At 42.2% G+C, this 23,309-nt stretch overlaps 1 protein-coding gene across 4 annotated transcripts in view; it reads right to left on the reverse strand.

The window, feature by feature from the left end:
* Positions 1-353: 353 nt before the first annotated feature.
* Positions 354-23,309, reverse strand: part of RUNX2 (RUNX family transcription factor 2) — a 283,911-nt gene continuing 260,955 nt past the window's right edge. For all 4 annotated transcript variants that reach the window (XM_069236101.1, XM_069236102.1, XM_069236104.1 and 1 more), the window contains one exon: positions 354-4,790. In XM_069236101.1, the coding sequence (XP_069092202.1) occupies positions 4,312-4,790 (479 nt within the window). In that variant the 3' untranslated portion in view covers positions 354-4,311. The remainder of the gene's footprint in view (positions 4,791-23,309) is intronic.

Raw genomic sequence — 23,309 nt, forward strand, 5'->3', positions numbered from 1 at the left:
GTCAGGAAGAGGTAAGAGGTGACACAGTGACTGAGAAAATAGCGCCCGGGGATGGAGTTCTACACCTCTACCTCACAGATTACGTTGCAGACCCAAAAAATTAGATGGATAGGCACGTATACTATTTATCCTGTGTATGTTTTAATACTTCTTCATATTAGCTGTACCAAGAATTCATGTCTGACCACGAGAAATAATACTAAGCATTATGGAGAGTATTTTCCAAGATCCTTAAATGAGCATGTGTATGTCCATAATGACATCATTAGCAGATCTGAATGTGACCAGTTTGGTATTATAGAATCCATAATGGTAAACAGAACTTCACAAGTAAAGAAACAAGAAGAAAAACATAACAAAAAGCAACTTTATTGGAAATGAAAATGCAAATCATATTAATATTAAAACCATGAGCAAATAAACAATTCAATGTACAGTTTGCAACATACGATACAAAAGTCCCTTTGAAGTCAGAGTAAACTCTTCCACAATCAGAAATTTGTGGCACTAAGCACAACGCATGGTGGTGCATGATTTAAAAATACCAAGCACCTATAAAGTTCATATTTATTGGAAATGCTACAAGTACCTTGTTTCAGCAGAAATGTAACAATATTGTGCTTATTCTAAAAAATGGAATGTCAGTTAGAGTACCTTAGTTAACAAACACAACATGACAAAATGTTTTGGCTGATATGTTTGAACGAATTGCATTCAAAAAGCAAAGATGTACGTGTAAACAGGAAGTAAACAGAATATGTTAAACTTCTGGCAGACAAAAATGCTAAACTGAAATGCAAGATAATTTAAAGCGACAACAAGGCAGGGTTTCCAAGATTGTGTTCTGCAGTAACGATAAACAATAGGGTGAATTCTGCTTGCTTTATGGATTTCTGCATGTTGGCAACAAAAGTCACAAGCAAGGCTCTTGCAGGTCACTGAGGCCTCAAAAGTGAAGTCCTGAACTTCTTCCTGAGAACTAGTAGGGCGATAACACATATACACCATGGTCTTTGAGGTTGGTGCTTTGGCTTACTACGACTACTTATGTTCTGAAAGTAGGCATTTGTACTATTTGTCTTGTACTAACTAGTCTGTTGCTATGTATTTGGTCTCAGTGTGCTTAAAAGGTGATGAATAGGCAGTAATGCATATTAAAATAGTTCTTTTTTGCAAAAGTTAGTAACCGAGCGACAAAGACACAATATACATTCCCTTAAGAGTCCAGCAACATGGTGAAGTCATACCCTGGATTGACGGCAACCGGGAGACCCAATAGTTCAATATCAATAACAAGTTCATCTAGGGTCATGCTGTTTGGTTGCAAACCTGGGTGTCAAAAGGTTTATTTGCTACAATGAGCCCATTGGTTGGGGCAAGTGACCACGTTTTCAAGCAGGGATGCCAATTTGGGTGTGCCTGGCCAGGCACTAATAAATAGAAAGATTTTGAAAATTTTAACAGATGGATGTGGGGCTCATGATACATTCATTACCCGGTTATCTACTTACAAATGGTTACAAAAGGACAGCCTTGTATAGTAACATTTATTTTCATTTTATTTGTTGTTGTAAATTGGGCTAGTTTATCTTTTTGCAGTACTTCGTACTAAAGTACTACGGGCCACCTGTTATACATTAGTGGTGCAGGGATGTATGAGGTGCGTACGGAATCCCTCAATGGAAAAGGTTAGGATTCCTAACATGGTGTGGATTGGTGCAATCACCTTTTCGTTGGGGCCATCTCGATCTAGATGGAGGTAGAGTGGTCCCACTGTGATCCCATCAAGATGGAAAAGCTACTGGGAACGGGACTTCTTATAGCCGTTTCTGAAGGTTGATAGATAGGCAGTTGATTCACTTTCAGTCTAAGGAGTTCCTTATGCCACCTCTTTGCACCCTGATGTGAAATGCTAGGCACTCAGAGCTGTAAGAAATATTTTTGAATAATTTCAGATCCTTGATTGACCATAAATAAATAATGGGCAAATTGTAGGGTTTTAACTGAAGGCTTGTAGATGCCAGTTATACAAGCCATCCTGTCACTAACATGCTCCTAAATATTTGCAAATGCTTCCTGCAAGACCACGTGGCAACCACCTTCCTGCAACATGTTTTCTGTTTACGTGCATATTGTGTCCATTCCTTTGTTAACTATTCTGAGACATTCTTGAAGTTATGATCTACTAGTCCAGCATATAAACATGTGTTGGATTGTAATCCACAAACCCACCATCCATCCCACTCTACCGTAGATTCACCCAGAAAGCAAACCAAATTTTTGACTTTTACAACAAAATCTAAACGGTGTGCTTCTGGGTTGCTGCCTGCAGCCACTCTGACAACATCATTACAAGGCAATCCGGACTCGATTTAAAACCCGTACATTAAATCTTTTCTTTAAAAAACCCTTTTCAGCAATACAAAATATTGTACAATTAGTACCTTTTATTAAATAAAAAAACAGCTTACACTGGCAGTACATTGTTCATTGTTAAGTCACAAACAACTGAAATGTGTAACCAGACACTGGTTTTAAGTGCTGTTAAAGAGAACATGTATATTTTACAGTTACAAATAAATGATCACGTGGAAGCTTCAAGCTACCACATACAAACAATAAATAGAATCACTTAGCACGTTCATCTTGAAAGAAACATGAGCATTGGAAAGAATGATCTTTTTAAGCATACTTTGTATACACCCTTTAAAAGGGAAAGATTTTTAGTTTGCTCAAGAGGACATAGTGAGACCAAATTCTGAGGAATGTATCAGTATTTTCAAAGAATGTCTTGGACAATATTGCTTATAATAATCATATTGTGCATGTCATCACACGACACTCGTGAGAGGCAATATTGGTTAGTTTTCTTTACAAGATGCAATGTTAAATGAATGTTTTTCTGTACACTGCTGATTTAATATTTCTTACCAATAATTCCCAGCCTTACATTGGGAAATAATCCAAGAAGACGAATCTATGAAAGATCCACTAAAGTAAAACCATTACGTATAGTACCTTGAGTGAATCTTGCATTGGCATAGCGGTGAAAGGACAAACTTAATTAGCCTGGCTTTTTCTGCCAGTATAAGCAAGAAAATTCAGTTTCACTCACTCTTCTGCAAGACAGTGCCTTGTGCTTTTTAAATGCGCATCCACGGCTCCAACATAAGGACACAAAGAAATGTCGACCCAAGTAGAGCATTTTATGCTTCCAGGGTCCTGATAAGTTTTGCTTAGATTTCTTCTTTTAACAAAACTATTATTGTTTAAAAGGCAAAACGGCTTCTAAGGCAAACACAAATCCAACACAAGTTAACAACAAAACGTCCTTCATAAGTTACAAAGATAAGCTGCGCCCATTGTTTTTAGATGTAGGATTTCTTTAAGAAAACTAATTATGTTAAACAAATTTCATTTATGGGTTCGAATTTTAAACCACTGAAATAATGCTCTAATAAACAAAACATCACTATCAGGGACCAGTCATCAACATATTGCAACAATGAGAAATGTTTAAAGGTCCAAAGGTCATTAAATAATTATAAATATTTTTAGACGTATATAATGAATCAGGTTTAGCAACTAACCTCAAACTTTATATATATTCATAATTTACAAAAATACAGCCAAACACAAACAGTATTTATTAAATTATGGCTACAGTTGATATTGCTATTTTCATTTGGCACAACAAAATTATTTTTGGTAACTGTCAGTGCCAAAAAATATTTCAATGCTTAAACATTAAGGTCCATAGCGATGGGTACCTTTGAGAAGGAATGTCTTACAGTATGAAACGGTGATGATCAATCCAACAAATGCTTTCTTCTGCAGCAAGTCTTCTGATAACTAAAATGTTAAGATGGATTTTGCATATTTAGTCTGCATCTAATATGAAAGTCCTGCGAAAGGTGTTCCCTTCATTGTACACAAGTGAGATAGACTGGATTGTACAAATCAGTTCGTGGATTTTGTTGACTTGAACAAAATGTAGATGCAAGTTAAGACCGGAAAAAGGCTACCTATGACTCTTGCTGAAATGTTTCTTGATGTTTGTAGTCCCTGAAGTGCTCACAGTAGCACAGCTGTCCTTTCCAAAACCGTGTCATTTGGAGTGTGAATGGAAATGTGGCATGATAAACAGCATAAAGGTTCCATGGAAATGTATGACTTGGTCTTAAAAAACAATTCAGTTTACCGCTTATGTTGCATATACCCACTGTATTAACAGTAAACTCTAAAAAAAAAGGCACTTTGGTTTTAAACGAGCAGGTTGCACAAAAGGATTTAAATCCATCAAAAGTAATTTCAATAAGGCCTCCATACAGACTCATCCATCCTGCCACTAGAATTTAAAATTGTGGGAGAGCTGCTGTGACTACCATCAGCATCCACGCCATCATTCTGGTTGGAGAGATTGGGATTCAACAGGGTGCCACCATTCGATGTGGTGGTGCAGGGTGGAAGCATCCTGGATGGGGAACGGTCTCCCCCAGGCACCATGGGGAACTGATAAGATCCTGACGAAGTGCCATAGTAGAGATACGGAGTGCTGCTTGTTTGGAAATGTCCACTTTGGTTTTGTGAAGAGCCAGGGTACGGGGGTGGTAGGTAAGTGTGATAATGGGTGGTCGCTGACATTCCCAGAGACATGCCCGAAGTGACAGGTGGAGTGTAGGTAAATGTGGTCGGATAGTGCATTCGTTGATTGGTAAAACGACTCTCCGTCAAGGACGAAATGCTTGTAAACTGGCGGGGATCAGAAAATGGGCCCAGTTCTGAAGCACCTATGAATTAAAGAAGAATAAAACAGAGAACCTCATCAACACTAATATAAGAATTTACTTTAACAAAACATAATACACGTTAAGCAAAACAGGTGCCTCCTAATAACTTTTAAAAAGGGACCATAACTAACCAAGAGCTTTAAAGCGAATAACTAAGAGTTTTAATGCAACAGGACTTACTAGTACAAAGTAAATTCACGTTTTAACTTTAAACTCATTCCATAATCATAGAAAAACTTAACAATTATTTTTTGTTATAAAGTAAATTTTTAGGCATGGCTTTCGACAATAGTGACCAAATCCATTTGGCAATATAAGGCTAAGGGCTTGATTTTGTTGCACAATACTGGTGGGGAGAAAAATCAACATTCCTGTGCAGTAACATGCCGGTAGAGCCATGCAGTAATGACTTATTATCCCTAGAGTGGGATGTGCAGATCAGTTTAACATGGTGGAAATCTGCCCGGTTTTCCATTCTCTGGGAGGATTAACACTAACATTTACCACCTGCTCTCATCTGGAGGTAACTGGGACCCGGGAGTTGGTGCTTGGCAGGGGCTTACAGAGAGAGGTTGAAACAGCAGCGTGAAAGGGGAAAAGGGTGTCCTGGCAGTGGAAGAATGGGTATGGGCACAGGCTTGGCTGATGTTGGGGCCGAAGCCTCAAATTATGTTACTGGATGTTTTTCTGCCTGGTAAAAGTGGGTCCGGTGTTGCCACACCTGGGAACTGGAGCAGTAACACCGGCCCACTTGTGATTGGCAGAGTGGAATTCTGCACACAAGCAAAAACGATTACAACACATTGACAGATTCATTAAAATGACAGACATACACACATTCTCTCATAAATATGCACAGATGTACACATTTACACATACTCACAGACACATATTATTTTTAGGGAACCTCCCCCAATAATACTTGCAACCAGAGTTTCACCCGTCCCCAAGGAATGCCAAAACACATTACATCTATACTGAATATTTGTTTGATGCATATGTAGATCTGCCACTGACTAAAGTTGACATGATTTATACTTGGGCTGAATCTGCACTGACGAAACGTAGAAGTCAATAAGGATCAAAGAGGAGATTAAACAAAAAGAAACTATGAATGATATTGAATTTCTCATTCTTGACAAATATGTTTCAAAATGTGAAGTGACAATTCCTAATCTAAGGCCTCAAAGATACAAAAAATACCAAATGGAAGTCATGAATATTTGTATCAAAGATAGAGTTACACAGATTGCAATCCAAGATGCAGAGAGGGTCTGATTTCGAGTTTCGCGACAGGTACTCTGTCACAAACATGACGGATATCCCGTCCGCCTTATTACAAGTGCCATAGGATAATTAACTTTTAATAAGGCAGACGGGATATCCGTCATGCCTGTGATAGAGTAACCTGTCCACTAAACTCTAAATCAGACCCCATGTGTACGGCAGGTGGTGGATGTTACACTGGTGATATATGTTATTTGTCACTACCACCGGCATCCACTCCATAACTGTGGTTGGAAAAGTTATGGTTTAACAGGGTGACACTATTGTGGGGCAAGGCGGAAATATCCTGGATGAGGAAAGGTCTTTCTCTTATCCATACTTTTTTGTATGCAGCTGATGTACCCTTCTATGAAGAATATCTTTTCAATAAGTTTTTTCTTATTGTGATCCCATACAAAGAGAATACAATAAAGTTAAATTAAAGTTACATATTCCCCAATTCATATTCATTATCGCTAAGTACCACCCAATACATTCCTTCTATCCTTAACAAACCATATTCTAATGTCAACAAGGTGCAGCAGGGCACTGTAATGCTTTCTTTTGCCTTAGCTAAAGGTCAGGGCAGAAAGTAGATATGGTGTTTGGATAATGGGGACATTATTAACTGAAGGCCTAATAGTTAATAAAATGTGTTGCATTTATGACACATCTATCTAAATATCTATCTAAATAAACGATTGACTAATACATTTATTTGTGTGCTCTGAAGGGCACCGTGTTAAAATAATTCCTTCCACCAGTGACATCTCAATAACTTTCTATATATGCTTTTATATTAATTGTGACAGGAATGAATAACTAACTTTGATATGTCTTTATATAGAGAATTATGTGACTAAATTGCTAAACATGAATATATTTTGCCTTGGAAGTCAATTCCAAAAAATGCCAGAGCTAGTGGAAGTGGTATCATACATACTTTAACCTCAATGACATCATAGGAAATTATGTCATATGACCTTTTAACCCATAATAAGTGCAAAATAATACAATAACACAGCAGTTACAATGAAAAATAAATGTCTATTTTAGATACTACCTTAAGTATGAATGCTGACATTATATGCCAAGTAAACATTTTGGTTCCTCTAGTGTACATAAAAAACTTAAAATGTATCGATAATCACAGGACAACACTTAAAAAAAAGATAAAATAAACTAAGTTGTTATGACCTCTGCGAACGTATTGTTGCCTTATATTGAATATGAACTATGTTATTGGCTTACAGTATCCTTTAAAGTTTTGATTTACGATCAATTGAAAGGCACTCTCCCTGTTGCTAAGTACAAAGGTGAAGGTTTTGTTCAAACAAATATATTTTCATGTGTTCACTATAACAAAAACGTATAAGTTGTTAAACAATGTGTATTTTTTTTTCACTTTTTTCTTCAATCAAAATTGTGTGCATTGTTCTGCTGAATGTATTTTATAGAACGTGATCCCTGTCTAAGCAACAAATAATAGAAGCGCTCATCTGGAGACTGTTTACCATCAGATCTTGGGACTAGTTCCCCCCTCCGCACCCCCAGAGGTGGGGGTTGCAAAAACAGTGCCAAGGGTTGCAAAAGACAAAACAGTGGTCACAGCTGCAACCCCTTTGAACCCCTAAACGACATCCGTGTACGTTGCTTGATTGTTTAAGTCCGATTATGAACTGTGAAACTAATAATTACTTCTTAACATCGGAATGATTAGATAAAAGATGTCCTCGTTGTAATGACTGCAGCAGATTTGCAAAGGGGCTAACAACACCTAAATCCTATGCAAAAAAGGGGTCTCATTGGCCTTCATAAGCTGGTTATTCTTCTGAAGAGAAACTTTACATATTTTAAAGACCGAGTATAGTTTTAGGACTACGTGTTCAATACCTGGTTATAACTAAATTGACTTATCAAATGTTCCCATTGTGTATATTTACAGTACACATCTTCTCTTTTCTCACGGGCTTTCTTTTATTTTTGTGCAAACTTTCTCTCTTTCTGTCTAGAATATTATAATATATATATATATATATATGTATAATTTCACTGGAAAAAAGCAAAGGTTACAGGGACGTTATAGTTAGGTTCTGAGTTTACTCATACAAAACCATAAAAATTCAGCAGTTATAGTTAGAGTTCTTTCAGGTAACTAAAACTCACTCTCTAAGGTAACTATAACCCATGCCCTTGCCATATTTAATAAAGCCCTTAGGAGGTGGTACAAGCCACCCCCTCCCACACACACACATCTTTAATAATGAAAGCCCTGGGGAGGTGGTGGTCCCCAGGGTAGAGGGGTGGGGAGTGGGGGGGGGGGGCGGTGGGGTCAGGAGGCCCCCACACAAAATTTTTAATGCCCCTGGGACCTGGCCCAACCTGGGGCCTATAAAAAAACAAGCACAGGAGCCCACACTTTTTTTTTTTGCTGCCGCGAATATCATGATTTTGCGGCAAAAACATAATTAAAAAAAATGTTTTTTTGCTCTGGGTGTCTCTACCCTGGACCCTTTTATTTTATTTTTACAAGCTGAGTCCCAAATGGCTGCCAACACTTCCTGGTTTGAAGTGTTGGCAGCGAATCAGAGATGTGCATTTTCCTGCACAAGCTCGTCTTTGTTAGCGAGTACTTTGTGGCCAGAGATATACACATTTGAATTTCCCTAAATTTCTCAAAAACTATTGAATGAATTTACATCAATTAACAAAAAGCACAATCTGCATACCGACAGCTGCTTTCTGCCAAATTTGGTGGAATTCCGTCCAGCGGTTCAGGCTGTAGACATGTTGAGGATCCTATGGGAATTAAAATGGAAAACGCAATATTTTTTTTGCCCCCTTTTTCTCTGCCCCCGCTTGACGGATCACTTTAAGACTTTCCATGCGCACTAAGAATCACTGGGCTATTTTTGGGGGGGAAAGTTCATGAAGATTCATCAAACTGTGCCAAAGATATAGGCAAGTCAAAAAACACTTTTTCTATGGGAACATGGTCCTTACTATAACTATATATATATATATATATATATATTTATCTATGTATATATATATATTTCTTTATTTTCATTAATTGTAGTCAAGGAGTTCATGAGAGGCCCCTTGACAATTTTTCTCTCATCCTGTCAGCTTTAGTGAAAGTTCCTTTTTAGCCCACTCATAAAGCTTCTGTTCAACATGGGAAATGGCCTTCTTGCTTGCCATCAGCAAGATGCAAGCATTCTCCATAAGATAAACAGACACAGGCGTCTGCATAGACAAAGTAGGTCTCAAAACTAACTCAAGTTTCATCCCTAAAGTACCTACGGTGTTCCACTTGATTCAGTGGATCAGTTTAACAATGTTTTTCCACAGCCAAATCTTGTAGGTGAAAGAAGTCTGCACTCTCGAAGTCAAAACCTGTTTAAAGGTCAATGGGAAAAAATCAAGGACTTTCATAGAACCAACTGTTTGTGGCCATTGGTCTTGAGCACGCTCTACCAAAGGCATGGCATCTATGGCCAGTTTATTTGCAGGAGTATCATTCAAGGATGTGTGTGGGTTGTCATCTTCAAGGACAACACACTCCTTTCCCAAGCACTAATGCCTTGATATGTAGTTCACATTACAGCAGTGGGACTTGTGGTGCTTTAAAATCTTTTTGCCCAAGGTTAGCCTAATTCCCACCTACCAATGTTGCTTTTTCTGTTACTGCTTCACTAAACATGTAAATCTATGAAAGCAGGACTGCTATAAACAAAACGTTACGTACGTGTAACTACATTTTCCAAGCACTGATATCTTTCATAGACTCACATGCAACCTGCACTCCTCCACTTTCTCCAAAGTTAGTTGTTCTTGACAAGATATAAAGATTTGGCTGTTGGAGCCTCTAGCTGGAACTGCGCTCCATGACTCTCCACCTCAATGTCTGGAGTTCAAATTAAATAAGGTGGGTAGACTAGCTGATTATGTACAGTACTCTGTAAACACTATACAAGATTCCCGGACTGGTTACAGGAAATAATTCAAGCCAATTAATCTATGAAAAATCCAATGCTGGAGAAAGCAGTAGAAATTAAATCAATTGCATGTTGCCTAGCAGGCCCCGTACCACCTGAACAGGAATGTATACAAACTAAACATGGCTGGCAGTGTCAGAATCAGTGGGATATCGCTAATAAGGGATATTTCATAGATTCACGTGTGAATAAAGATTACCAAAGCAGCTAATAATAACTTGCATGCAGACTGGATATCCAAGCAGTAATGCTTTGAGGAGGTATGCAGTGAAATGCAGGCTTCTGCCTTGTCAGCGTATTTTGAAGTCACCCTTTCCAAAGGTGCAACTGTGGCTACCACACCCCCAGTAGAGTGTGCTGCAATCAGGGAACTGCCAGCACTGACCTGGCAAAAAGGGATACAAGCCTTGATTTAGCAAGCAGTGATTTGTTCATTGTAGGCTTGTCGTAATGTAAAACTTGAAGCAGTCCTTGTTATCTAATGAATGCTCTTTCTGCTGCTTTGTAGAGTTGCAGAACAAATGTTGGCAAATTCACTTTTATTTTAGATGAAAAATGTAGGAGGCTGGACTGGCTTGTAGTGAGTACCAAGGGGTACTTGCACTTTGCACCAGGCCCAGTTATCCCTTATTAGTGTATAGGGTGTCTAGCAGCTTAGGCTGATAGATAATGGTAGCTTAGCAAAGCAGCTCAGGCTGAACTAGGAGACGTGTGAAGCTACTACAGTACCACTTAGTGTCATATGCACAATATCATAAGAAAACACAATACACAGTTATACTAAAAATAAAGGTACTTTATTTTTATGACAATATGCCAAAGTATCTTAGAGTGTACCCTCAGTGAGAGGATAGGAAATATACACAAGATATATATACACAATAGCAAAAATATGCAGTATAGTCTTAGAAAACAGTGCAAACAATGTATAGTTACAATAGGATGCAATGGGGAAACATAGGGATAGGGGCAACACAAACCATATACTCCAGAAGTGGAATGCGAACCACGAATGGACCCCAAACCTATGTGACCTTGTAGAGGGTCGCTGGGACTATCAGAAAATAGTGAGAGTTAGAAAAATAACCCTACCCAAGACCCTGAAAAGTGAGTGCAAAGTGCACTAAAGTTCCCCTAAGGACAAAAGAGTCGTGTTAGAGGGAGAATGCAAGGAAAACACAAATCAGCAATGCAACAACGATGGATTCCTGTCTGAAGGTACCTGTGGAACAAGGGGACCAAGTCCAAAAGTCACAAGCAGCTCGGAGATGGGCAGATGCCCAAGAAATGCCAGCGGTTGGTGCAAAGAAGCTCTTACTAGGCTGAAGAACTGTGAATACTGCAGGAACGACAAGGGCTAGAGACTTCCCCTTTGGAGGATGGATCCCCCACGCCTTGGAGAGTCGTGCAGAAGTGTTTTCCCGCCGGATGGACGCCAACAAGCCTTGCTACACGCAAATCGTGCGTTTGGCGTTTTTGGACGCTGCTGGGGCCCAGGAGGGACCAGGAGGTCGCAAATTGGACCTGCAGAGAGAGGGGACGTCGAGCAAGACAAAGAGCCCTCACTGAAGCAGGTAGCACCCGGAGAAGTGCCAGAAACAGGCACTACGAGGATGCGTGAAACGGTGCTCGCCGAAGTTGCACAAAGGAGTCCCACGTCGCCGGAGACCAACTTAGAAAGTCGTGCAATGCAGGTTAGAGTGCCGTGGACCCAGGCTTGGCTGTGCACACAGGATTTCCGCCGGAAGTGCACAGGGGCCGGAGAAGCTTGCAAAGTCGCGGTTCCCAGCAATGCAGCCCAGCGAGGTGAGGCAAGGACTTACCTCCACCAAACTTGGGCTGAAGAGTCACTGGACTGTGGGGGTCACTTGGACGGTGTCGCTGGATTCGAGGGACCTCGCTCGTCGTGCTGAGAGGAGACCCAAGGGACCGGAGATGCAGCTTTTTGGTGCCTGCGGTTGCAGGGGGAAGATTCCGTCGACCCACGGGAGATTTCTTCGGAGCTTCTGGTGCAGAGAGGAGGCAGGCTACCCCCACAGCATGCACAAGCAGGAAAACAGTCGAGAAGGCGGCAGGATCAGCGTTACAGAGTTGCAGTAGTCGTCTTTGCTACTATGTTGCAGGTTTGCAGGCTTCCAGCGCGGTCAGCGGTCGATTCCTTATCAGAAGGTGAAGAGGGAGATGCAGAGGAACTCGGCTGAGCTCATGCATTCGTTATCTAAAGTTTCCCCAGAGACAGAGACCCTAAATAGCCAGAAAAGAGGGTTTGGCTACCTAGGAGAGAGGATAGGCTACTAACACCTGAAGGAGCCTATCAGCAGGAGTCTCTGACGTCACCTGGTGGCACTGGCCACTCAGAGCAGTCCAGTGTGCCAGCAGCACCTCTGTTTCCAAGATGGCAGAGGTCTGGAGCACACTGGAGGAGCTCTGGACACCTCCCAGGGGAGGTGCAGGTCAGGGGAGTGGTCACTCCCCTTTCCTTTGTCCAGTTTCGCGCCAGAGCAGGGGCTAAGGGGTCCCTGAACCGGTGTAGACTGGCTTATGCAGAATTGGGCACATCTGTGCCCAAGAAAGCATTTCCAGAGGCTGGGGGAGGCTACTCCTCCCCTGCATTCACACCATTTTCCAAAGGGAGAGGGTGTCACACCCTCTCTCAGAGGAAGTTCTTTGTTCTGCCATCCTGGGCCAGGCCTGGCTGGACCCCAGGAGGGCAGATGCCTGTCTGAGGGGTTGGCAGCAGCAGCAGCTGCAGTGAAACCCCAGGAAGGGCAGTTTGGCAGTACCAGGGTCTGTGCTACAGACCACTGGGATCATGGGATTGTGCCAACTATGCTAGGATGGCATAGAGGGGGCAATTCCATGATCATAGACATGTTACATGGCCATATTCGGAGTTACCATTGTGAAGCTACATATAGGTAGTGACCTATATGTAGTGCACGCGTGTAATGGTGTCCCCGCACTCACAAAGTTCAGGGAATTGGCTCTGAACAATGTGGGGGCACCTTGGCTAGTGCCAGGGTGCCCTCACACTAAGTAACTTTGCACCTAACCTTTACCAGGTAAAGGTTAGACATATAGGTGACTTATAAGTTACTTAAGTGCAGTGTAAAATGGCTGTGAAATAACGTGGACGTTATTTCACTCAGGCTGCAGTGGCAGGCCTGTGTAAGAATTGTCAGAGCTCCCTATGGGTGGCAAAAGAAATGCTGCAGCCCATAGGGATCTCCTGGAACCCCAATACCCTGGGTACCTCAGTACCATATACTATGGAATTATAAGGGTGTTCCAGTAAGCCAATGTAAATTGGTAAAAATGGTCACTAGCCTGTTAGTGACAATTTGAAAGTAATGAGAGAGCATAACCACTGAGGTTCTGGTTAGCAGAGCCTCAGTGAGACAGTTAGGCACCACACAGGGAACATATACATGCACACCTATGAGCACTGGGGCCCTGTGTGACAGGGTCCCAGTGACACATACATATAGGCCACAAACCTATGAGCACTGGGGTCCTGACCAGCAGGATCCCAGTGACACATAACAAACATACTGAAACCATAGTGTTTTCACTATGAGCACTGAGGTCTGGCTATCAGGATCCCAGTGAGACAGTGAAAACAGTGACAAACACCCTGACATACACTCACAAACAGGCCAAAAGTGGGGGTAACAAGGCTAGAAAGAGGCTACCTTCTCACAAAAAACATCAGGCCCGTGAACCTTGAATCACAGGTATGTAGCTATTGTCACTTTGTTCTTAATGAACTTTATAGAAAATGGTTAATTAATGCTAGTACATCTAGCTGACGTTATGGCTAAGATAAAAGCCATTTACCAAGATAATATTTGAAGTGGTGCCTTCTGAATAGGCTTTGAATCATATCTCATAACAGCCCGGTGTTAAGCTCCTGGTTCAGTGACGTTTTTGCTACCAGAAGGAATACGAATAAAAGGCCTTTCATAACTGCCTTAATTACTCAGATAGACAAGAGTGGGAATTAATTTGGTGTTCTATTTATTGTAGAGACAGCAACCAGGTGGCTTCTAGTAGACAATAGCGTTAGGCCGAACTTCACCAAGTAAAGAAGGTCAGCTAAGATTTCACGAGGGTGCATTGTAAGAGGGTCATTATTGCTAGCAGCCACCCACGTGCAGACACACATCCATTTCCGAGAGTAGGCTTAGATAGTAGATTTAGCTCTAGCCAAGTACAGAATCCTTCAACAACCTGCTTGAATGTTAAGAAGACCGCACTCTCAGGTCCATGCAGCCAGACAGTTAAGTGAAGGAAACCCCCAAATGCTTACGCAGTTTCAGCATTTGGAATTTTCTGTTGTTTCGAATAAATCTAGGGGAGAAGAGCCGCCACTGAAATACCAATTAGAATTGTCTGTTGTGCAGGTCCCCCACTCTTTGTCAAGTCTGCTTAAAACACCCACCTTACAATTCTCGAGGCCAGTTCTCTTGCTAGATTTATTCAGTGTCTCAATATAGGATATAATGGAACTTGTAAAACAGCGGACGGGATATCCATCATGGTTGTGACTGAGTATCCAATCTGCCAAGATCTTTAGTTTTATGCAACAGAGGTTGTGATTGTAATTCTTCTTATTTTCATATGTAAAAATGTAGCCCTGTTGTGTCTCCTTATTAAGATGTGCTGATGTTGATCCAGGGTTATGCACAGAGTTTTGGGTTTCTAGAAGCTGGTTAAAAGCTGTAGGGTTATGGTCATAGCCTCTGGTGTATGTTGTTGTGATTGGGCCTTGAGTAGCCATTTGTTCAAGTATGTAATAATTCTCACCCCTTGTCTTCGCAGATGTGCAGCCACCAGTGCTAAGAATTTGGTAAACACTGTTGGTGCTGATCTGAGGCCAAAGAGAAGGGTCTTGAACTGATGTTGGCATTCATCCACCATAAACAGAAGACATTTTTGGATCTGTGGGTGAGTGGGCAGGTGGAAATGTGCATCCAAGTGATTATGGGTGATATGGACAGTTAATTGACTGAAGGATATCTAATAGAAAGATCAACCTGAAACTTTGATGTTTTATGAATTTGTTCATTGCTGCTAGACCCATGATGGAGCACCATTCTCCATTTTTATTTTGTCTAAGGAAAACCCTGGAGTAAAATCCGTGATGCCTTTGAGCTTTTGGGACTGGTTCTATGACTGCCCTGTGAAGAAGCTTGATGGTCTGCAGCCGTGCAACCTCCAAATGTAAATGAAGGTCCTTTCTTGGAGACTTTGGCAGCAGCTCGTTTAGGAATTCTATTCTGTATCCATACTAAGTCCATTACTGAGTGGACACAATTTCTGCCAGGGTGAAAAATAAGCTAAACGATTTTCCCACTACTGGCATAAGAGATGGGGGGACTGGGATGTCCAGGAAGTAATGTGTGTGGGGTTTTGTCCTGCCCCAATGGGTGGATGAGACCTCGACTTTCATTTGCTATCTTCTACCATACTGGGTGGCAGATTGCGACTGAAGTTAATAACTGCATGTAGGGACGACAACTGCAACATGATCCTGGTTGCCGTCTATAGCCTATAGCCTATAGCATCTCATGTTTCCCAAAAAAAGGCTGTCCCCGGAATGGCATGTTTAGCACCTCAGACTGCACCACTGGCCTAAATGAAGTACTTTGTAGCCAGCCTCTTCTCCGTAAACCTCTACCCATCACCATCTGGTGAAAACCAGTATTGGGGGCATCTAGAGACACATCTGCAAGCACTGATGAAGTCTCCTCACCTTCTTTAATAATGAACTTGACTTTGTCACGATTCTCATCTGGTGGTTTGACCCTAAGGGGATCAATCCCATGCCATAATTATTGATTATATCCAGACAATTTCGTGGTGGTGTTTTATGTTTTAACTAAGGTTTCAGTGAACACGCTAATACTTTTGTCCATCATATTAAGGCACTTACCCTCACGATCTGTTGGAACCACACATAGGGGGTCATTCTGACCTGGCGGTCATGGACCACCAGGGCCGGGGACGGAGGAAGCACCGCCAACAGGCTGGCGGTGCTTCAGGGGCAATTCTGACAGCGGCGGTAAAGCCGCAGTCAGAAAAGGGAAACCAGCGGTTTCCCGCCGGTTTTCCCCTGCCCCAGGGAATCCTCCACGGGGGCGCTGCAAGCAGCGCCGCCATGGGGATTCCGACCCCCTTCCCGCCATCCTGTTTCTGGCGGTTTTCACCGCCAGAAACAGGATGGCGGGAACGGGTGTTGTGGGGCTCCTGGGGGCCCCTGCAGTGCCCATGCCACTGGCATGGGCACTGCAGGGGCCCCCTAACAGGGCCCCATTAAGATTTTCAGTGTCTGCTTTGCAGACACTGAAAATCGCGACGGGTGCAACTGCACCCGTCGCACACCAGCAACTCCGCCGGCTCCATTCGGAGCCGGCTTCATCGTTGCTGGGGCTTTCCCGCTGGGCGGGCGGCCTTTTGGCGGTCGCCCGCCAGCCCAGCGGGAAAGTCAAAATGACCGCCGCGGTCTTTTGACCGCGGTGCGGTCTTTTGGCGGTCACCGCCGGGGTCGGAATGACCCCCATAGTGCAGACGGATTCTGTGACCTTTTCACTGATGCAGAAATTATTGAGTCAGTCTTTATATAATTTAACAAGCATGCTGGCACATAATCTGAAGCTCTAAATTTTTTCTCCTCTCAATAAATTAAAGCCGGATTTCTCATACAGGTCAGTAGAATTTTTTCCCAGAAGTGGACTAATATTGGAATAGACCTAACCAATCTTTGTGTTCTGTTATCACGATCAAACAGGAATAACTTTTCCTGCAGTGGTATTGAGAAGTTTGAGATGCCACATCAATTAGGGAATGGAAATGATGAATATCATCTGATGGAGAATCTCTGTGTCCTAGCTATCGACAGGAACAATCAGCCGAACCCTAACTGACCCTGCTGGTCATCAGCCTCTTGTTGCCAACTGGAATCATTACCATCCTCATCAGAAGCCATATCCTGTGCTAATTCCTGTAGGCTAGGGGTGCCAAAACATGTTCAGAAGACACTAATACAACCAGTGGTTTGGAACTATTAGATGGTGTAGCTTTACTTGTTCAAGATGGCAAATCGGATGGAAGTGTCCATGATGGTAGAAGAGGTGCTGGAGGCAGTAACCTGAAATAGAAGTTGTGCATGAGTTGGTTCACTGAGTCTGAGAAGTCTATGGACACCTGTACCATAGGCATTTGAGGATATAGAGGAAGTTCCCTGTAAGGTTGTGGCCTACCATACCTCGGGGGTTCTGATAATCCAGTTGTATTCTTTTTCAGAACCAACAGGAACATCCTGAATGTCCAGCTGATGTAGGCCTTCTGCTTGTAATGCCTCATTAGTAGAATGACCATCTCTGTAATCTGAATAGAGTTGGTCATCTCCTTCATTTGCTTGTGCACCTTCACCGTGGCAAGAAGAGAAGTCATCAAGCAGCCGAGTGGAGAACTACAACATCATTTTTAGCAGCAACTTCAGAGACAACAATGGTGCATTTGCCAAAGTAGGTGTCTGAGACAGAGACAGGGTTAAATTCGTTGATACCTTTTTTGAGGACACTGCTGTTGAAGTGGCAGTCAGCAGAGAAGTGATAGTCATCTTAATCGGTGGTACTACTGTCAACTGGGTATAAGTTGTCTGCAAAGTCATTGTTGATGAAGTGGGCTTCTTCATCAATGGAGTGGTTGTCGTCAACAGGGTGGACTTCGTTGGCTGTCATGACTTTGTTGACAATATTCATTTGGTGGTCGACAGTGCTGTCTTCGTCAGCGAGAATTATTTAGTTAGCAATGGAGTGGCCTCTGTCGATGAGATAGACTTCGTTGTCAATGGGACGGAATTTGTCACTGATGGAATGGTCTTTCCCATCTAGGTATCTGTCAATTGTGTATCTGTCTTTGGAGAAGTCTTCAACAACACTTTATCCAAAGCTTCCTTTTTCTTGACAATGGAAGACTGAATGAAACTTTACCTTCTGCCCTGAGGGAGAAGTACCTACACTGGTACATGGTTTTCGGAAACTTGGCACCACCCGAGGTAGTGATCTGGGGCCTTTATAGAAGGCACAGATGGCCTTTGGGTGGGCGTCATCTGCTACTCACTGAGGGCAATCAGCGTTTAAGGCCCAGGCAAGGTGGACCTCTCTGTCATTAAGAGTTTTTTAAATAAATAAAATGAGCTTGGTGAGGTAATTGCGGCCTATGAATGTTTTTCCATTTGTTTTCAATATCAATTGGCTGAACTGAAATACCGTGGTATTCACATTGACTGCAGAGGGTTCCTAACCTGGTGTTGGGGAATAATAAAGCATGTTAAACTACAAAAGATCTAATGATGGAAGAATCACTGTTATGTTCCAGGTTCAGAAGACCTGTAATGCATTGAGACACTGGGCTAATATTTTAGTGGCCAACATGCCTGACATTGCACATACCATGGTCAGCAGGCTTACAGTTAATGTGACACTAAAAGAAGCCACTGTGATTGGGTAGGCATTGTAGTTGGACCTACTCCACTCTCCACCACAACAAGGAGAAACATATTTCATTTTAGAAGTTTTATAGAGTACAAAAGATAAAGGGCTTCAGTTAGACTAAGGCTGCGGGACAGAAGCAGCCGCGCTTCCATCCTAGCCACAGTCAGCATTTCTTTTCTCGAGCGGGCTGATGAGATGTCTGCCATTGTTTCTCAAGTGTTTTCTGCCTTCATGAGAAGGGCTGCTTGGTGGAAACACCAGGTATGGCTCGGCTGCTGATGCCTGCCATGCCACAGCGACACTGTCTCGCCGGCACTTTGCTTTTTTCTGGGAACAGGGCCTAAAAGCGGGGTCTTTTTTCGAAAAACTTTTTCTCACACATTAGGACGTTTCTCCCAGAGTGTTGGGGCTATTTGAGCATGTTTCCTATCTAGGACATCCATGGTTTACACAATGACCCCACCACCAGTGACGCTGGCACCGGAGGGGCTGGCCTAAGGAGGACAGCCGCTCCAAAACTATTACTTCATCTCCGGATTCTCATCAGGGTTTTCCCAAAAGGCAAATGAGATAGAAAAAATACTACAGACGCACTATGAATGGAGTGGGGGGACAAGAGTTGGGTGGACGGGCCAGCAGCTAATTTTTCATTGCTTTCCTTATACGTCTAAGCGAGGCCCATAATCAACAACATTCGCGGAGGCCCCATCTTCAATAACATCGAACTTACTCTGTTGTTTGAACATTTTGTTGCAATTCCTTATTACATGTTCCTGCCAATACCAAAGTTCCACGTTCCAATAAGTTTCACTGTTTTAAGTTCTGTCTGTAATAATTAAACCAGACAATAGCGTCGCTCTTCTTGAAAGTGCTAAAGGAAGGTCCGGGCATTGCCTTCGGCCTACACCCTGTATATCGGTTTCCGAAGCAAGCAGAACTTACACACATATTTGAAGGCACTGCAGCTCAGCTGAGCTGTCTAAATATTTGTTTACCGTGTTGTCATCCATAGGACAGCTCTTCAGACTTGCATTTCTGAGAGGTTACCTGATCCTCGGAAAGAGCCATGAAATTGTGCTGTGAAGGGGCGGCGGTACATGGGATTTTATTTGGGAATCTGCTTCCAAAAGCGTGAGTTCATTTGTGTTGTGATTAAGACCTGGAGATCTTTCAAATGGGAAGGAAGATGTTCTTTGAAGTCAGATATGCTGCAGGACACGAGCCAGCTCTCTGAGTCTCTCCAGTGGCCACCCACGGTGCCACTGTAGTCCGATGGCTTTCCTGTCACATCCTGAAGCCATTTGCAGAACGTGCGTGAGTTTGTGTTCCATTTAAAAAAGAATGGGATATATTGGGAACACACATGTGGAAACACTTTCAGGGAATCAGTTTCCATGAAACGCACAGTGAGCCAAGTGGCTTCAGATGTAGTTGCATGCCTGAGATTAGCCAACACAAAGAACAAATCCGGCCTTTCAGCCCTTATTTCAACTTCTGAAAAATTAAAAACAGTAAATGAGTTATGGCTACCAAACCAAAATGTCACCGAAAAGAAACGGACACCTTCCTGAGTATATAACCTTATTATTGATATTAAAAGGTGAGCCCAACTGCCTCACTTTTGGCAGCCTGTAGCGCCCTATAAACTGACCGAATGACATGGATACAAGGACAGAGCGACTGATTCACGAGTGACTCATCGCAACACTGAGTGCATTTTTCGGCACACAGGTTCTCATTCACAAAGGGACCTGGATGCGGAGACTTGCAGAACAAATGCTGTGATGCCTTCAGTGGGCTGCCCTCCTCCCACAAATGGGAGGCTGGATGGGTTGTAAGGACGTCTGCAAGGACGTGTGGGGGGGGGGCATGTAGTGGAACACTGTTACCGGTAAATAACTTGCCTTATTACGAATTGGATCCTTCTCAGATTAATATACGCAGTATTGGCTAACAGACATTTACACAACTTTTGGGGGAGGGTGGCTTCACGGAGGAACCACTGATCCGAAAAAAACTGAAGAGGGGCCTGTCCCACTGCTTGCACATCAGATGTGGCACCTATAACCAGACAGTCTGCAGATCTCTGCGTATGGTGCATTAGCTAATAATGACGCCGTGGTAGGAGCTGCCCTCACAAAACTCTCCACCAGGAAACGGCCTGTATGAACCGCTTGATATGCACGATGACTTGCACAACTGACAGATGTTGATTTAATGATTTGATGGACCCGGCTCCATGTTGCATTTTAATGCTCTTTTCATATATTGTGAAGTGTTTTGCCAGGTGATATCAGAGGTTGTCAAAATCTCACTGTATAAGTAGCTGAGTTAGATTTGTCCTAAGCACTGCCTTACCAGTGTAAAATAAATTAAGTGGTTATTCTGTCAATAAGGATAAGGTGTGCACGTCATGTACTCTAGCAGTGGATACAACTGCTAACATGAATGTGACTTTCCCTGAAGGAGCCTAAATCTAACAGCTGCGGAGGGTCTTAAACTGAGGCGGTATCTCTTACACGGGCACAGAAGCTGGCATTTAGTATCTGTAGAAGACCTTTCACAAAATTATGTATCAAACGCATTTTGCAAAATAGGGTCTCCTTTAAACTGCCATGGCTATGAATTGTGCATTTATGGAAGAGAAAGGTAAGATGTAACTCTGGAGGTATAACAAGCGTGCAACCACTAATAGGTCATTTTCCATACAATCCAAAAGGATATCTAGTGGAATGCCTTCTAGCTTTTCTGAAATCATCAATTATTCTAGAGGCAAGTTGGCATGGACATATTTCAGAATCACTGGAGGCAAGTGATAAATTCAGCATGTGGAAGGTGATATGGGAAAACCTGCCCTCTTTATTCAGTCATAGATCAAATTTGTAATATAGGCAATAACACGGTGATACTGACATCGTCTATAATTTGGTATGTCACAAGTGCCTGGGCCATAACACAGCTATATAAGATTCACAGTATTTTATTTATTTCAACTGTAGCAATGTGTCTTAATGTTTGGTGAAATCAGCAGAAAAGTTTATTAAGTTATAGAGAGGGCATTGCCCCGTGACTCCCCATGAGGACACAAAGGGCCTGATTACGACCTTTGGGAAGGGGATTACTCTGTCCCAAGTGTGACGGATATCCCGCCCGCCGTTTTACATGGAACTTGTAATATGGTGGACAAGATATCCGTCACGTTTGGGACAGAGTAATCCCCTCCGCCAAGGTCGTAATCAGGACCCAAGTCCCTAAATTAGCTGTTTTATATCACTGCAAAAATGTATAGTTGTAGTTTAAGAAGAAGCAAATGATGGTTATGCGTATCTCCCACTGAGGATTTGTTTAAATGGGCTCACTTAGGACTTCTGCTCCTTGATTCACAGATCCTTCAAACATGTTGCCCATCATGGTAAGACTCAGGTACTGAAGCCTGATTATTTAACTCCTTGAACTCCTTATGATTGAAGTAAACAAAAATATAGCAGATGGGGCAGAAAATGAGAAATGTTTTACTGTTTGTTGGTTTATGCATACATGTCAGTCTATAATGTAACTATAAGTTATAACTAGCACACATACTAAGTATTGCAGTCTGAATATCGATGGTACTAAATATCGAGGACAAAATATAAAAAAATAGGTAAATTAGTCCAGGTTTTCTATACCTAACTCCAAAAACATGTACTTACGCAGTACGTACATCTGCAAAGTATGTAGAGGAGGAGCTAGGAATAGTAACTCTATACTTCCCTATGTACCCTTACTTTTCAATATTTTGCCCTTCGATATTTTGCCCTTGTCTTGTATGTCGATATTCTTGATATCGGCATTCAGTAGAACTATCGTTTTAAATGTAAGCTTTTCTAATGCCATTTGATTCATGCATTTACTTTTAATTGCATGAAATTATGAAACTTAGATAAAGATCAAATGTTTAAAGCAACCATATTGTTTAAGGAAGGTTAAGTTAACATCAGTGTTAACAGTTACAGATTCAATATCCTCTAAAGGTTTAAGAATCCCCATACATTAACTCGTTCGCAGTCCCCATCATGAAACGCCCACATCCTGCTCTTGTTAGCAGATTTACTCACAAGTAAAATTAAATGACGCCAGGTTATGTGCCTTTAGGTGCGCGCAGCACAAACAGTAGAAAAACTGACTCCCAAGTTGAGGCAGAGTTAATATAAAGTAAGACAAAAGTGAACAGCAAGAAACTGGACACTAAAAGTCAGAAGAAGGATGTGCTTGTTAATCAAAAACTGAGCACATTACACTATGTAAAAGAGGCTGTAAAATCTGGATCACAGCCAGGCCTAGAGCACGACTCCAAAAGGGATTTGGGAGAGTCGAAAAAGTACTAATTTTGGTTTTGACAAGAGGGGTGATCCGACTGCATGTGGGTCAGAGAAAAAAAGCTTGCTAAGGAAAAGGCATTATTTAAAACGTTTATTTATGCAACATGTGTTGCTTAAATTATGTTTTCGTTTCACGATGGATTTTCAGGGAACTGTTCCATGTTACTGACAGACGGCTTGGCTTACATATTCTGCAGCTTTTAATTCTGCTCTACAGCTAAGCACAACTATTCCAGTTCCCTCATGTTAGATCAACTTACTGCCCATCACTAGCATTTGACATTAGTATTAACTTACAAACAACTGAGAGATCTGGCACATCTGAAAGCACCGGTCTGTCTTGCATTGTCACCTGTCCTGCTTATCTGGACTGCGTTTCTTTTCAGGCTT

This window comes from Pleurodeles waltl, chromosome 5, assembly GCF_031143425.1.
Source record: "Pleurodeles waltl isolate 20211129_DDA chromosome 5, aPleWal1.hap1.20221129, whole genome shotgun sequence".
In the NCBI taxonomy this organism is placed as follows: domain Eukaryota; kingdom Metazoa; phylum Chordata; class Amphibia; order Caudata; family Salamandridae; genus Pleurodeles; species Pleurodeles waltl.